This window comes from Hipposideros armiger, unplaced genomic scaffold (genome assembly GCF_001890085.2).
Source record: "Hipposideros armiger isolate ML-2016 unplaced genomic scaffold, ASM189008v1 scaffold_641, whole genome shotgun sequence".
Taxonomy (NCBI): Eukaryota; Metazoa; Chordata; class Mammalia; order Chiroptera; family Hipposideridae; genus Hipposideros; species Hipposideros armiger.
The window spans coordinates 517,075-533,624 of NW_017731991.1; the positions used below are offsets into that span (position 1 = coordinate 517,075).

Here is a 16,550-nt window from a genome sequence, read left to right on the forward strand (position 1 = left end):
GCTCAGAGCTCAAACTCTTGAGCTAGCTCTTAACCAGCTGAGCCACTCAGCCAGCCCTGTGTGCCATTTTGGTAGTGGTGGGCCAAGATCCTGCACCAATTCTGAATTCCAAAGGGATATGGAATCTGACAATTAAGTTCGCGAACTTGTTGCAGCGATGTTGCTAACCATTTTTGATATGAGAGGCATTATTCATTGTGAATTTGTAACAACTGGACAAACAGTTAGCCAGGTTTACTATTTGGAAGTGCTGAAAAGGCTGTGTGAAAAAGTTAGACGACCTGAACTTTTCACCAACAATTTATGTTTCTTGCATCACAACAATGCATCAGCTCACATGGCACTGTCTGTGAGGCAGTTTTTAGCCCCCAATGACTTCTTTCTTTACTTGAAGATAAAAAGAATATTAAAAGGAAGACATTTTGATGACATTCAGGACATCAAGTGTAGTACAATGACAGCTCTGATGGCCATTCCAGAAAAAGAGTTCCAGAATTGCTTTGAAGGGTGGACTAGGCACTGGAATCAGTGCATAGCTTCCTAAGGGGAGTACTTCGAAGGAGACCGTAATGATATTCAACAATGAGGTATGTAGCACTTTTTCTAGGATGAGTTCGCAAACTTAATTGTCCGACCTCCTATTTGGTCACTCTACAGAAATTGGGAAAGTAAACATTTCCACATTTAGTAATACTTTAGTTATCTGCAATGTTTGAAATTCAGTCATCTGTACTGTTAAGCACCAAATTTTTTTTAAGTTGAAAAGATATGTGTGTGTGTGTGTAAGTTTGTCTTACAATCATAAAATATAAATAAAAAAGAAGGAAAAAGAGGAAAGATTAAAATAAAATCTGCAATAGTCAAACCCAAGAATAATAATCCTGAATCTTTTGATGTAAATCCACCTACACTTTATCTTGCTATCTATCTATCTGATCTCTCTTTTGCTCTCTCTCACTCTTTTTTTCCTCTTTGCTCCCAATATTCTTATAAAATTATCAAACATTAACCATACTTTCCTGTAACCTAAGCTATTTTGCACTTGTCTGTATATTGCAAACATGTTTCTCTTCAGTAAATATATTTCTATGACATTTTTAATGGTTGCATAGTATTCAGTTGGCTGCATAATAATTACTTAACTTGAAAACTGAGGTTGACTCCAATATTTACTATTAAAATAACACTTGGTTGAACATCTTATAGTTAAATAGTTGTACCTAAACTTAATAACTTTTTTAATCTTAAAAGTATAATTGCTGAGCTGAAAAGTACATAGAGGTATAAGAATTTTTTAATTTAAATTAAATTAAATTAAATTAAATTAAATTAATTTAATTAATTTTAATTAAAAAGGTATAATTTTGAAATATATTGCCCCAATATCATGTCCTACCATGCTGCACAAGCTTGTCACTTTCTCTTTACCCTTTTCTAAATGAGGTATTACTCATCTTTTTTTACCTTTGCTAATTTGATAGGTGAAAAGTGAGGCCTCTTTAAGTGAAGTACTTTGACTACTAGTGATATTAAACAAATTTTCATGTTTATTGGCCACTGGCATTTCGGTATGTTTCATAAATTGCTTTTCTTGAAATCTTTTGCCCATATCTTATAGGTGTGTTTATCTTTTGTTATTTTTGATTTGTGAAGATTCTTTATAAAATTAAGAATAATAACCCTTTGTTTTATATTCTTTAGTTTTCCCCATTTGTAATTTGACTTTCAGCTTTATCTCTTTTTGCCATTCAGAAGTTCTGAATTTTTTATTGTCAGATCTGGTCATCTTTTCCTTTGTGACTGGTATCAGTCATTCTTTCAAAAAATGTATTTGTGCTCCTCTTCCATTGCACCAGCTACTGTGCCAAACACTGGATAAACAGTGAACAACAATGTTAGCTTTTATTGAGTAATTGCTTGGTACTTGCTCTAAGTTCCATAGATGTTTAATAGTCACAATAGTGCTATGCTTATTTTACAGATAAGGAAACAGGAACACAGGTTAAGTATCTTGCTCAAATTCACAGATCCAGTAAGTAGGGGAGCCAAGATACAAACCTGGCAGTCTGACCCCAAACCCATAGTTGTAAGTACTACTCTCTGAACTCTCAGTACTACTCTCTGTGCCTCTCAGCACAACAGACTGAAAAGACCATGTGGTCCATGTTCTCAAGGAGTTTATTTAAACAAATAATTACAATTGTAATGAATATTATATAGTATAGGATGCTATGGGAACATGCTACAAGAGCAAACCTCATTTAAGGAAGACAGAAAAAGTGCAAAACCAAGTAGGTACATGCTTTGAAAATCCTCTTTCATCCTATGACTATGTAAACTGTCACTTAAAACTTTAAGGGCTTTTTTAAAGTTTTGTTTTACATATTAGATCTTCAATACACATATTTTAGAATATGGTAAATATCAAGATCTAAACGTATCTTCCAGGTCAGTTGGCCCTTTTATCATTACAAAATTTCTTTTGAGAGTATTTGACCTCAAATCTATTTTGTCTGATATAAGTATGACCATCCTTGCTCTCTTTTGATTACTATTTGCATACAATATCTTTTTTCATCCTTATAGTTATAACAAACTATTTTAAAATGATAACAACTTAACTTCAATGGTGTACAAAAACTCTACTCCTTAACATTTCACCCTCCCCACTTTGTATTATTAATGTCTCTAATTTTATCCTTTTATAGTATATCTATTAATTAACATAGTTTATAGTTATAGTTATTTTTATGATTTTATCTTAAATTCCGTAACAGAATAAAACGTTATTTACTCACCACCATTGCAGTATTACAGGTTTCTTAAATCATCTATATATTTACTTTTACCAAAGGTTTATATTTGTATGCTTTTGTATTGCTGTCTAACGTCCTTTTATTTCCTCTTGAAAAATCCCTCTTAATATTTCTTTTGTGAGGCAGGTCTAGTGGTAATGAACTCCCTTAGCTTTTGTTTATCTGGGGAAGTCTTGATTCTCCTTCATTTTGAAGGACAATTTTGTGGAATAATATTCCTGGTTGGCAGTTTTTTTCTTTCAACACTTTGAATATATCATCCCACCCACTTCTGGCCTGTAAGGTTTCTGCTGTGAAATCTTCTAATAATCTTATCGGAGCTCCCTTGTACATGATGAGTTGCTTTTCTCTTCCTACAACTTCTTAACTGGCTTATGGAGTTTCATAAAGGCTTTTATACTGTATATTTTTGTTAAGTTGCTGTCTCTGTGGGGGGAAAAGTTTCTGGGGCTTTCTATTCCACCATCTTGCTATTGTCACCCTCCATTTATATTATTTTTAATGGACATTTAAAGGTATAGAATATACACACCTTATTGAGCTACACACACAAAGCATAACTGAATTTTTTGTGACTCGGGATTATTTTTTTTTAACTTATTACAATAAATTACAGATCGAGATAAATAAAATATATTGGAAACTTAATTAGCCTTTGAATATTCCTAGGATTGACCCTGGAATAAATCTTTTCTTCATGTTGTTGTTGTTAAATTGTTCTTTTTATGTTTAAATTATTTGTTTCTTTGTTCAGAGAAGAAACATTACCAGCCATGTGCTAGGTCTTATAGGTGTTCCTTTGTCAATCTCTGTCCATTCTTCTATCTCACCTGGTCTTTTAGGTGGAATGTGTAAAGGGAGCACATAGCTTATTATGTCTTTGTTTTCTGGCTTATTTGTTCAATAAACACTTCTGTTTTGAGTGTATATATTAAATTATTTAAGAGTACATATTTAATTTATCAAATAGATCTGCATATGTTTTCACATTTGTTAATATTAAAAGTCCAGTTTTGTATATTTGTTTTATAATATGAATCACCTAGATTTGATTTTCTGATGTGTTAGGTATATAAAAATATTTCTCTATGAAATGTTTTCCTTATTGTGTGCCCTTACAGGTGATATACTTAGTAACATCCTTGCCTCTTGTCGGGATATAGTTATTGGTGTGCTGGTAGGAATTGTTTTGGGAATTTTTGTTCGATATTTTCCAAGTAGAGATCAGGTAAATAAAAAATTAATCAATTTTTAGAAGTATAGTATTAGACATTTTTTTTTAATTTGAATTTTTAGAATATCCCTGAAATATTAAATTTAATATTTAATTCTCTTTCCCCAAAAGTAGCTCCAGTGCCTACTCTCTGCATAAAACAGAGCACAGTTGTGATTGATATATGTCAATGGCCTTGAGTGAAGTCTCTGCTTCCTGATTTGTCAAATTAAAAATATTAGAAAAATGTACTTAATTCAGAGTACCTTCCATTCCACCCCACCCTTTTCTTCACTAAATTGTCTATTGACTTTTGACAATTTTTCCTAATTTTTTTTACCTCACAATTTTCCTTTGAACATTTTGGGGAAGATAGATTTCCATTTATCTCTGCATGTTTTCTGAGTTAAATTCACTCCCACTCCATTTGACTAAGGCAACACTATTAAACTCAACCCTTTTCTGCCCTAAAGTATGTGCTATTATTCTTGTATTTCTATAACTTCCATCTTGATTTGCCTGTAACAATTAATTGTTTTAGCTAAAGAAATATTCAGAAATTTATTTTTAAGAATTCATTGGATATGTTATATGAACTACATTTTACTGACATTAGTATCAGAGATGTGGCAGAAGATGAAATTTAATGATTACAAATTTTGTCACTTGGTACCAAGTCTGCTAAAATACTTGGTGAGGAAGGTCAAAATTTTAGACATTATTTAATGTAACATATAGAGACATGGTATCAAAGGGTCAATAATAAATGATAATGTAAATATTATATATTTCATGTAAATTAATTTATAAATATTCATCTAATTCTAGACAAATATTCCATTGAAGAGAGCATTCCTTGTTTTGAGTATGTGTATTTCTGCTGTCTTAGGCAGCCATCGTTTTGGTATACATGCAGCTGGGGGATTATGCACACTACTGTTGACTTTCATCGGAGGGATGAATTGGTCCAAAGAAAAGGTGAATATTTTTAATACACTGTTTTTTAGATAAAGTAACTGCATTTTTTTTACATATATAGTAGACGTTTAGGAAACTTCTTCATTCTAGTTAGAAGAGATCCCAGAAGTCTTCAAGGAAGTATATGAATCAATAAAGGAAATAAAGTATTTAGGAAAAGGATCAGGACAAACACTAAAATTCAATCAGGAGTTGAGTTATCACATCAGGCCTTCCCCCGCCCCCCCCCAAGTTTTATGCAATATGATTGTATAACTTTTATTCATTTAATTATTTTATTCATTAAAATTTTAGTTACACAGTTCATACACGAAAGCACGCTCATAAAAAATTAAAATAATACAGAAGGTTCACATTTAGAATAATATGTAAGACTCCTTTTCCCCACCACTCCCAAATAACAACCCCCTTCCCAGAATTAATCATTTCCTCTAATCTTGTATTTGTAGACATTTAGATCACTTCCATTTTTTATTACAAATAGTGCTGCCATGAACAGTCCTGTTTATGTGTCTTTTTGCAAAGTACAAGTAGGAATAAATTCCTAGAAATGGAATTGCTGAATTTAGAAATGGTATGTTTTTACTTTGATGGATATTGCCAAATTATCCTTTTAAAAGGTTTTATTTATTTACACTGTTTACTACCAACAGTGTTGAAGAGTCCCTAATACTTCAAACCGTCAACAGTCCTGGACATTGTCACTAGTTATATTTTTTTTACATTCTGATGGGTTAGAAACTATGTAACATTGTGGAATATTACTCAGCCATAAAAAAGAATGAAATCTTGCCATTTGTGACAACATGGATGGACATAGAGGGTACTACACCAAGGTAAATAAGGCAGACAAAGAAGAACAGACCCTGTATGATTTCACTTATATATGTAGCCTAAAAAATAAAAGCAGACTCATAGATACAGAGAACAAACTGACGGTTGTCAGAGGGGAGAGGGTGGGGGGATGGGTGAAAAAGGTGAAGGGAAATAAGAGGTGCAAACTTCCAGTTACAACATAAGTAAGTCACAGAGATGTAATGTATAGGGAATATGGTCAATAATATTGTAATAATTTTGTTTAAGATTCTTTTGTATGGAAGTAAATTTCCTACAGCCAAACCTGTCAATTTTTCCTTTTTCATTCAGTATCTTGTTCAAGAAGGACTTCTTCACTCAAGATGATAAGATTATAAATATTATAATACCTTCTATATTATCATCTAATACTTTGGTAGTTTTCGCATTTAATTCTTTAATCCATCTGGAATTTATTTTGATGAATGCTGTGAGATAAGGATGTACATGTGTGTATGTTTATACAAGGTGTGATAAAAAATATGGTAAATGTCTAAATTTAAAAAATGTATTACAGTAAAGAACACAGAGCCATTAACCCCCCCCCCTCAAAATACACCCGCTTGCTTTAAACACACTATTCCCATCGTTCTTTCCACTTTCTGAAGCAGTTCTGGAAGTCCACTTTCATGAGTGTCTTTAGTTGAACTGTTATGGCTGCCTCAATGTCCTGAATTTATTAAAAACATTTTCCTTTCATGGTCATTTTGACTTTGGGGAAGAGTCAGAATTCACACGGTGCCAGATCTGGTGAACAAAGTAGATGAGGACACACCATAATGTTTTTGACAGAATTGCCCTACCAGAAGTGATGTGTGACATGGAGCATTGTCATGATGGAGGATGAAGTAAAGACACTCACAAGAGAGGACTTCCAGAACTGCTTCAGAAAGTGGCAAGAATGATGGGATAAGTGTGTTCGAAACTAGGGGGAGTATTTTGAGGGGGATTAATACCAATGTGTCTTTCACTGTAATAAATTTTTTTTTTTTTTTTAGCTGAGCCATCCCGCCACCTGTTGGCAGCTCACGGCTGCTCAGCTCGGGCTGACTCGAACCGCTGTTGCTCAGAGCTCAAACTCTTGAGCGAGCTCTTAACCAACTGAGCCACTCAGCCGGCCCTTGTAATAAATTTTTTTTATTTAAACATTCACCGTATTTGTTGATCACACCTCATATATATGTATTCATAGACATACATATATAAGTACATATAATAGATATATACACATATGGGTTGGAATTGAATAGTCAGTTTTTGCCAAATTATTTATTGACTAATCCATTAATTATTCAGTGATCTTTAAAGGCCTCTTTTAACATGATCTAAACTCACATATGTCTAAGTTCATTTCTGGAATTTATTTAATCCTACTTATCTGTTCCTATGCCACTACCACTCTGTTTTAAATCTATTTAAAATTATAAGGCATAGTTTTATGTTGCAAAATCTAATACAGAAGATTTTCTCTCTTTTTTTTAAGATTTTATTGGGGAATTGGGGAAGGGAAACAGCGTTGGGGAATCGGGAAAGGGGAACAGACAAGTTGCTGTCCTTTTGTTCTTCAGTCTAGTTGTGGAGGTCACCGCTTCATTGGCCCATGTTGGTATGATCATTGCACTCTTCCCAGGTGAGGCAGTTGCTCGCCGGCCATTGGACGGCCACTCACAGCGGCTCACGGCAGCTCTCGCTGGCTGCCGGCCACCGGCTGCTCACGCTGGCTGCCAACAACTCACAGTAGCTCATCGCAGCCCACTGCAGCATGGGCTGCAGCCTATGCCATCGCCGGCCACTCACAGGAGCCCAGCTCCAGATCCAGTCATTGTCACCATCTTAGCTGTAGAGGGCGCAGCATCACTGGCCCATGTGGGATCCGAACCGGGGCCCTGCTGCTCAGAGCTCGCACTCCCAAGCCAACTCTTAACCAATTGGGCCACTCGGGGGCCTTATTATACTTAAAGTATTTCTTGGCTCTTCCTGCCCATAGTCTTTCTTAGATAAATTTTAGAATAAGCTTGAGAAGTTCCCTACCCAAAAATTATACTGGCATCTTCTTTAGTATTCCAGTAAAGTTATAAAAGAAATTAAGTGGTAATAATAAATTACAATTAGATAAATTAAAAGAAACCTACCACAATTCTTTTTTTTATGATAAAGGAAATCAGACAGAAAAAAATAGACTTTAAATATTAAAAGTAACAAGATAATGTGGTATAAACAAGGAAGAGTAAAAATTGTTTTTTTCATTGTTTCTTCCTCTTTTAAACTTTACTTTTATAAATAGCAATCAGGAAACTCAGACATTAGGGGAATAGTTATGAAGATAATCTAAAAACCACTTCATCCAAGTTCCTAGAAAAGAGAACACTGTTATGTTCACAGGGGTCTTTGCTGTAACCACATCACTGGGGAAGTAGTACTGGGAGAAATTCATTCCCAGAAAGGGAAGCCAGCCAACAATCAAATAAGAATCTATTATGTGTTTTTGGTTTATTTGTTTATTTATTTTCAGTTACAGTTGACATTTAATGTTATTTTATTATTAGTTTCAGGTATACGGTATGGTGGATAAACATCTATATAATTATGCAGTGATCCTCCCAATTAGTCTAGTACCCACCTGGCACTCTACATAGTTGTTGCAACATCATTGACTGTATTCTTTATGCTGTACTTTACATTCCATGACTATTTTGTAACTCCAATTTGTACTTTTTAACCCCTTCACCCTTTTTCACCAGCTCCCTAATGTCCAGCCCCTCACGCCCTCTGGCAACCATCAGTTTGTTCTCCATATCTGTGAGTCTGTTTGTGTTTCGTTTGGTTTGAAGAAAAAAATAACTGAAGTTTTCAACGTGGGTCCTTTCAAAACAGGCCTAACAGATTACCAGGGTTTTTTCCTAGTAATTTGGGACATATCAGGATTCACCTCCATGGGATTGGGTTTCAGGATAATTGTTATTGAAGACTTTCTTCCCAAAACCCTTTTGAGAGCTGAAATGTTTGCCTGATCTTGAGTATGTTTTCATTTGGCATGATGTATATAGTTCTGTCTCTTCTTCGTTACCTTACAAACAAAAGCTGGAACTCTTGCTGAACATCAGAACATGTCTGGAGCTCCAAAGACTTTACTTGTTCCATGACAAAATTACCCAATATTTATATTTTATAGCTTTGTAAATTTCTTTTAATCAAATTTTACCTAAGTGTTAGAATTAACCAACTCAATTTTTATTGTTTTAGCATTTCTCCTATAAACTATCTTAAGTTTATTTATTAAGAGACACTTAACATTTCTGAAATGCAGTTTTTTTTTTATGTGCCACAGAAACTAAAAATGTATTACTTTTTTCTACAGATTAGAGTCCAAAAAATTATTTCATTTGTATGGGATATTTTTCAACCCCTTCTTTTTGGTTTGGTTGGATTGGAAGTATCTGTTACAGCTCTTAAATCAAATGCTATTGGTAAGAATGATTAGAGGCACAAAAAATATAAGATTTGAAAATATTCAAGAAATGTATGAATAACTTTTATTTTTATTTACAATATGCCTTTGAATGATACAAGGACCTTCTTCTGAAACCCATGTTGAGACAGTAACATACATTTGCTCTTCTTTACCCTTGCGTGCTTTTTCTTACCAAAGACAGTCCTATCTCTTCCCTGAGCCACCTGAAGAAAGAGATTAGAATTTTTTTCTGAGGGGAAATATGAGATACCATCAGCCTCATTTGAATACTTTCATTTATAGTAAAAGTTCAAAGTCTGTGAGCTCGGAATTAAATAAATGTAATCTAGCTTATTTTTCATGGTACACCACCATCAGGTAATCTCTTGCACTTTACATAGAAGCTTCAATCATATTTGTGTTTTGTATGATTATTATTTTTACTTAAAAAAATAAAGACAGAAAAGGCAATAGCCTTAAAACGTTTTCAACACTTTTACAAGTCATATCCCCCAGATATAAGGAACCCCTTCTTTCCACGTATTTTGTTACTTATGTTTGTTTCTATCTGTTGTTAGGCATTTGTGTTGCTACCATGAGTCTGGCATTATTGGTTCGAATTTCTTTTACATTTTCACTGATGTCTTTTGCTGGTTTTAGTTTTAAGGAAAAAATATTTATTGCTCTATCATGGATGCCCAAAGCTACAGTCCAGGTAAGAACATATTAAGTCCTTCTTATAATTTTAATGTTGATTTTTTAAAATTTTAAATGAAAAATGTTTGTGTAATCACAAAATGTGGGCTATTATCCTTACTTTTAAAATGCTTGATTGATCATAACTACTCAGTAAAATTAATGTAATCTTTTAAAATCTCAGTTTTAAAAGCAATTCTTTTCAAATTGAAAAGTGTACTTTCAATGACAAATACTTCCTGAACTTATGAAAACATTTTTTTCTATTTTCCCAAAACATAAAATAAGAGTCTATCTGAATATTGGAATTTTTACATTTTGCTGAATATTGTAGAGCTAAATGTTATGATTTTAAAGTAGAGACACATTGATTCTTCTAAAAATATGTCTTTCCTAACTCTGCCAACCACTCCACCACACATGAATGAATGTACATATATTATTTTTAATTATACGTTTAATTTGTATGACTATTTGATTAATGACTGAATCTCCCCCACTAGATAAAGAAGGATAGGAACCATGTCTGATTTTTTTGTTGTTGTCGTTTTTTTGTTTTTTGTTTTTTTTTCATTATTTTTTCCCTAGCACTTAAAAGAGTGTCTGGAAAACAGGAGGCACACAATAAATAAGCATTTTGTGCCTACAAGAATGAATGATGGATGAATGAATGAATAAAAATGGAGACCTTGTAATTTTGCAATCTAATTCAATGATATTCTCCTCCTACTACAAAAGGTATCACTGCTTATTGTTAGACTATAACCTGGCAGCGTGTGTTGATTCCGTAAGAGTCTTTTCTCCGTTGTTATATCCAAGCAAAAGCCTGTGAGCCTCCATGCAACAAAATTCTCTATGTGTCATGGCTAGAAAGCAGGTCCGTGGGGCCAGGCTGCCTGTTTTGGATACCATGTTACTTACCTATATAATCTTAGACAAGTTGCTTCACGATCTCTCAGTGCCGTTTTAGATTCCAAACCTCTTATCAATTTTACTGTGTCACACTGTCCACAAAGTAGGAAGAACAAGAAGATGATCAACAAAGTCCTAGTGAAACATAAGAAACCTTTGTGTTTTTTGTTGTCGTGTTGCAGCCAAGAACCAAGTGGTACATTGTAAAGGCAAATAAGCAAAACCCTGGTTCAGTTAGAACTAAGGGTTCTGAGAGTAATGTGAGCACTCAAAAAAAATTTAAACAGGAAAAGCTGAGATGACCAGAATATAAAATCAGCCCCAAAATGTTTGTATGCTGATTTGTCACTATTTCACTCTTCCTCCAAATGTATTTGCTAGAAAGAGCATAGAATTAATGAGTAACTCATAAAAATTCCTCAGCACTTTAAGTCTTGCGTCTTTTCTAGTAGTATAGTGCTAGGTTTTGTTTAGTTTAACAGAGCCATTTACTTTTATTATATTTTAACTCTGTTTAACATTTTTCATTATGCGTCACCTTCCTCCACCACTGCACCCAAATGCAGGCTGTATTAGGTCCCTTGGCTCTAGAAAGAGCGAGAATCAGCGCACCCCACTTGGAGCCATATTCAAAAGATGTGATGACAATAGCATTTTTAGCCATCTTGATCACAGCTCCAAATGGAGCTCTCATTATTGGCATACTGGGGCCCAGATTACTTACACGCCATGATCCAAAGGAAATAAAACTGGAGTTGACAAGATTAGAACTTCATTAAAAAGTTAATTTGCCATCACCTGCCTGCTTCTCTTAATGAATTATCTTATCTGAGAGAAAAATAAAAAGGAACAAATATGCGAAGACTACATAGAAGCAAGGATTTAATAAATATGTGATTACAGAGCTTTCCTATGTTTTTTTATTGCAAAGTTAATTTAATGAAAACAATATAAAATAGAATGTCCTAGTATTTACATATTTCAAGAACAAAGTAAACCTGTAAATGCCCTAGGATAGTTTGAAGTAATCCACCAAGAAGAATGTACTGTCCTGGTACAAACTAAGGACCTCTCTCAGTTGCCTTCTCCTCTAAATAACCCTCTGAACTTCAGTGACCTTCACTGACCACATCACCATTTCCTGTCCTCTCCCCAACAGGTCCACTCTGCATCACCTCATCTTAAAGTTTTCTTTTTCTTTCACTGACAACATATTGCTTAAAATTCTGTTAACAACAATTAATATGAATTCCAATCAAGTAGTCACTGGATGTGTACATCCCCTGCAAGAGGGAGTGTAATGGGCTCCCTTTATCTGAGAGCAATTCCTACAGAGGGATTTTTTTCCGAGCCCTCAACAGACAACACTTGATGTCGGCAGGGGAATGAGTGCTTCAGTCCTGAAAGAGAAATCTGGGCTACACGCCACAGAATACACTACTGTCCAATCCTTGTGCCTTTGGGATCCATTGCTTCATGTAATTTCACTGCATCTAGGAAAAACTCCTCCAGGATTCTGGTTGGTTTCTTTTGCTGGGCAATTTATGAAAGAATACTAGTGGAATGAACTGCAGCCCCTTCACCCTTGGCAGCTGGTCTTGCACCCTCAACTGATCATCTCCCACCTCTACTATCTGCATGCTCTCTATCCTACACACCTCCAACCTTCAGCCTGCACTTCCGCTGGTCTCAGTCCCTTAACTGGTGGAGGGACCCAGCTCATCATCCCTCAGGCATCTGAACCCAGATCACCATTCATCCTCCACTGAATGTAAGATGCCGTGCTCATCCATGGCTTTCACACTTGTCTACTTAAATCGAGCCATAAAAATCGAACAAGAGGTTCCTAGAGATCCCCCAGTGGACCAATTGGGTGCCAAAGACATTCCTCTCTGCTTCCATTTTGTAACGGCATTGAATTGTAACCACTGATCTTTTTATTATCTCTATGATTTTTCTGTCTAACTGAAATTTTTACTGTTATTTAATTTGGCTTTATTTCTTTGGGGGATATATTATTAGGTATCTACAATTTTAGGATCGGTGTATCTTCTTGATGAATTATTATTATTATTATTATTATTATTATTATTATTATTATTATTTAGTGTATAAGGGGGCCAGTTTGAGCAATTTGCGACTGTTCAAGGAAAAAGATATGGCTTTGCGGTGGCACTAACACATGAAGGGTTTTGGGTTTTTTGAAATTTTATTGGGAAACAGTGTATTTTTCCAGTACCCATCAGCTCCAAGTCAAGTAGTTATTTCAACCTAGCTGTGGAGGGAGCAACTCCATGGCCCAAGTGGGGATTGAACCGGCAACCTTGGTGTTATGAGTGCTGTGCTCTAACCAACTGAGTTAACCGGCCGCCCCTGTTTTCTATCTCTTTGTTAAAGTTCTAAGTTCCTTGAGCATTCTTACAATAACCATTGTTTTGAACTCTGTATCTGGTAGGTTGCTTGCCTCCACTTCATTTAGCTCTTTTTCTGGAGGTTTCTCCTCTTCTTTTATTTGGAACATATTCCTTTATCATTTTGGCTGCCTCTCTGTGTTTGTTTCTATGTATTAGGTAGGGCTGCTATGTTTCCCAGTCTTGCTGGGTGGCCTTATGTAGTAGGTGCCTTGTGGGGCCCAGTGACAGTCTCCCTTGTCACCTGAGCCGGGTGCTCCAGGAGTGTCCCTTCTGTGGTTTTTGTGTGTCCTCCTTTTATAGTTGAGCCTTGATTGCTACTGGCATGTCAGTGGGTGGGATTGACTTTCAGGCTGACTGGCTGTGGGGTGTGACCACATCCACAGCTTATGGACTGCTGTGCACTTACCCCATGGAGCGCAATTCACTCTAGCAGGCTCTGGTGCCTTTTGAGACCACCCTTTCTGTGTGCCACCTGTGGAGTTAATTCGGTGGTGCTCTGCTGTGGTCTGAAGCTAAACATCAATTATGTTGGTTCTGGGGCCTCTTGAGAGTGGCTCAGGTGCACGCTGCGAACTGAGGATGGCTGCCACCAGTACCAGGCCTGGGGTAGCTTTGCAAAAAGTCAGGACACCCCGATGCCTGCCACCACCTGCCTACTCTTCATAAGTTTCAGCTGCATATAAAGCCTCCTGCAGATGCAAGTTGTATGAGGCAGGATCTCAGTGAGTCAGCAGAATAGAGCAGTGGAGCTCAACAGGCCAGTGAGATTCAGGTTTGGCCTGCAGGGGCAGACTCAACACAGGAAAGATGGTGCCTGCCTGCCAGCTGCAAGGGAGAAAGGCCCCACACAGAGTAAGTGAGAACTGTCCCGTCAGTCCTCGACCTCAAAGTTACACAACTCAGTCTCTCCCCATATGTCTCTGATGCCCCCAGAGGCACTGTCCCTTCATTGGAGCCCAGGTGAGTGTCTGCACAAGCACTTTAAGATGTTTGCGTTTTCTACAGCCTTTCGTCCCACTCGGATGGTCGGAATCCCCACTCTTTTTCACAGCAAGAAGTTGAGGGGGGAAGGCTCCTCTTCCCAGCCCAGTACTCCAGGCTGGGGAGCCAGGTGTGGGGGCTGGGGTCCCTTTCTCCTTTGTGAGGAACCTCTGTAGCTGAGATAACTCTCTCATGATTTTCAGCTGCCACACATGTGTGGGACCAGCCCTTTTCGTGTCTCTGCCCCTATCAGTCTGCAGATGGCTTCTTTATATCCTTAGTTATAAAACCTGTTCAGCTAGGGCCGGCCAAGTGGCGCGATGGTTAAGAACTCGCTTGGGATGCCAGAGGGCCCCGGTTCGGATCCCACATATGAGGGCCAGTGACACTGCCCTCTACAGCTAAGATGCTGAACAACAGCTCAACCTGGAGCTGGGCTGCTGTGAGTCGCCGGCGACGGCGTGGGCTGCAGTCCCTGTGGCAGTGGGCTACCATGGGCTGCCGTGTGTAGTGAGCGGCCGTCCAGAAGCCGGCGACTGATCTGCCTCACCCGGGAAGAGCGCAATGATGGTGCCAACTTGGGCCAGTGAAGCAACGTCCTCCACAACTAGACTGAAGAACAAAACGACAGCAACTTGTCTGTCCCCCTTCCCCCAATTCCCCAGCACTGTTCCCATCCCCCCAATTCACCAATAAAAATCTTTTAAAAAATAAATAAATAAATAAATAAATAAATAAAACCTGTTCAGCTAGGTTCTCTAGATTGTTCTATACTTTAGTTGTGATTTTGATGTGTTCATGCGATGAGACAAGCACAGCGTTTATCTACTCCGCCATCTTGGATCTCCTCCCTAAATACTCTTTGATTCTAATGTGAATTTTATTGAATTTATATATTAATTTTGAGATTTATATTTTTACAATTGCATTTTTTTCATGTGTTTAAATCCTGTTCAATTGCTTTTAGTAACATTTGTATAGGTTTTTATTTTTTTCTTCTTAGGGGTTTTATACCTTTGTTGGTAAATTTATTTTATCATCATTATTATTTTCTTTTGCTATTGTGAATATTTTTTCCCATTTCAAGGTGCTTATTGCTATTAAAATTTGTATATTCATCTTGTTTTGAAATACCTTACTAAAATCCCCCTTTGTTTTCCCTAATCTCTATGATTTCCTAGGTATATAATCATATCAACAAAAGGTTTTATATTTTCTTGTATTTGTACTATTATTTTATTTTTTTTTTTTAATTTGGTCAGTCACTGGATCCTCCAAGACAATCTTTAATATTAAATAATGAGTCACCTTTCCTGCTAGTTACTGATTTTAATGGAAAACCTTTGATTTTCAATACCTGTAGTCTTTTTATAAGCTTCATTGTTTAGTTTCCTTCAATTTCTATTTTACTCAAGAATCTTCATTATGAATAACTTGAATCTTAGCAATAGCCCTTTTAGCATCTATTAATATTTTCTTTCATTAATTAATGTAATTGTGTTGATTTACTGAAATCAAAACACTCTTGAATTCCTGTAAGAAATCCTGTTTTTCATAGTGTATTAGCCTTTTTTGTTTGTTTTTACAGTGCTGCATTTTTATTTAAAATTTTCATCCACATGTATAAGTGAGATTGTCTATACTTTTGGGTTTTTTGTTTTGTGTTTATCAGGTTTTCATACTGTTATATTAGCCATATAAAATAAATTGGGGAGTTTTTCCCTTTTAAAAAAACTGGAATAATTTAAACATTGGAATTATCTTTCTTGCAATCCTAGTACTTTTTACATTATGGATTTTAAAAATCACTTTTCCATTCTTATTTGATAATTCTTCTATTAACATTTTAAATTTCACCTTGGGTTACTTCCTAAGAAATTATGCAGTTTTTCCCTAGATTTTCCAATGTGTGGCTATACAATTGCACACATTATTATTTTGGGGGGACTGATATTTATATAGGAACATTTTATTAAAACAATGTGTAAGATTCTCAAATTACATTTCAAATGCAATTGTTAGAACATCAGAATCATGAGTATGAGGAGTAAATCTATAAAGGAGACACATGCCTTGCATGTCCTAAATGTTGAAAGGCCTCACTACTACGCACAAAGCAACTGTTTGTTAACAACTGTATCAGAAGTTTGGTAATCAGAAAACTGTTTTGAGCACTTTACATCCTAACAGATTGCTACCCATACACAGATGTTTTGTTAGTTTTCAATATATTT

The 16,550-nt window shown here is 35.9% G+C and overlaps 1 protein-coding gene across 1 annotated transcript in view; it reads left to right on the forward strand.

Annotated features, from left to right (window-relative positions):
* LOC109372539 (sodium/hydrogen exchanger 9B1) overlaps positions 1-11,819 on the forward strand; it is a 52,382-nt gene extending 40,563 nt beyond the window's left edge. The window contains 5 exon segments of the mRNA XM_019625885.1: positions 3,938-4,044; positions 4,858-5,007; positions 9,221-9,329; positions 9,892-10,028; positions 11,488-11,819. Of these exon segments, the coding sequence (XP_019481430.1) occupies positions 3,938-4,044; positions 4,858-5,007; positions 9,221-9,329; positions 9,892-10,028; positions 11,488-11,700 (716 nt within the window). The 3' untranslated portion in view covers positions 11,701-11,819.
* The last annotated feature ends 4,731 nt before the right edge of the window (positions 11,820-16,550 follow it).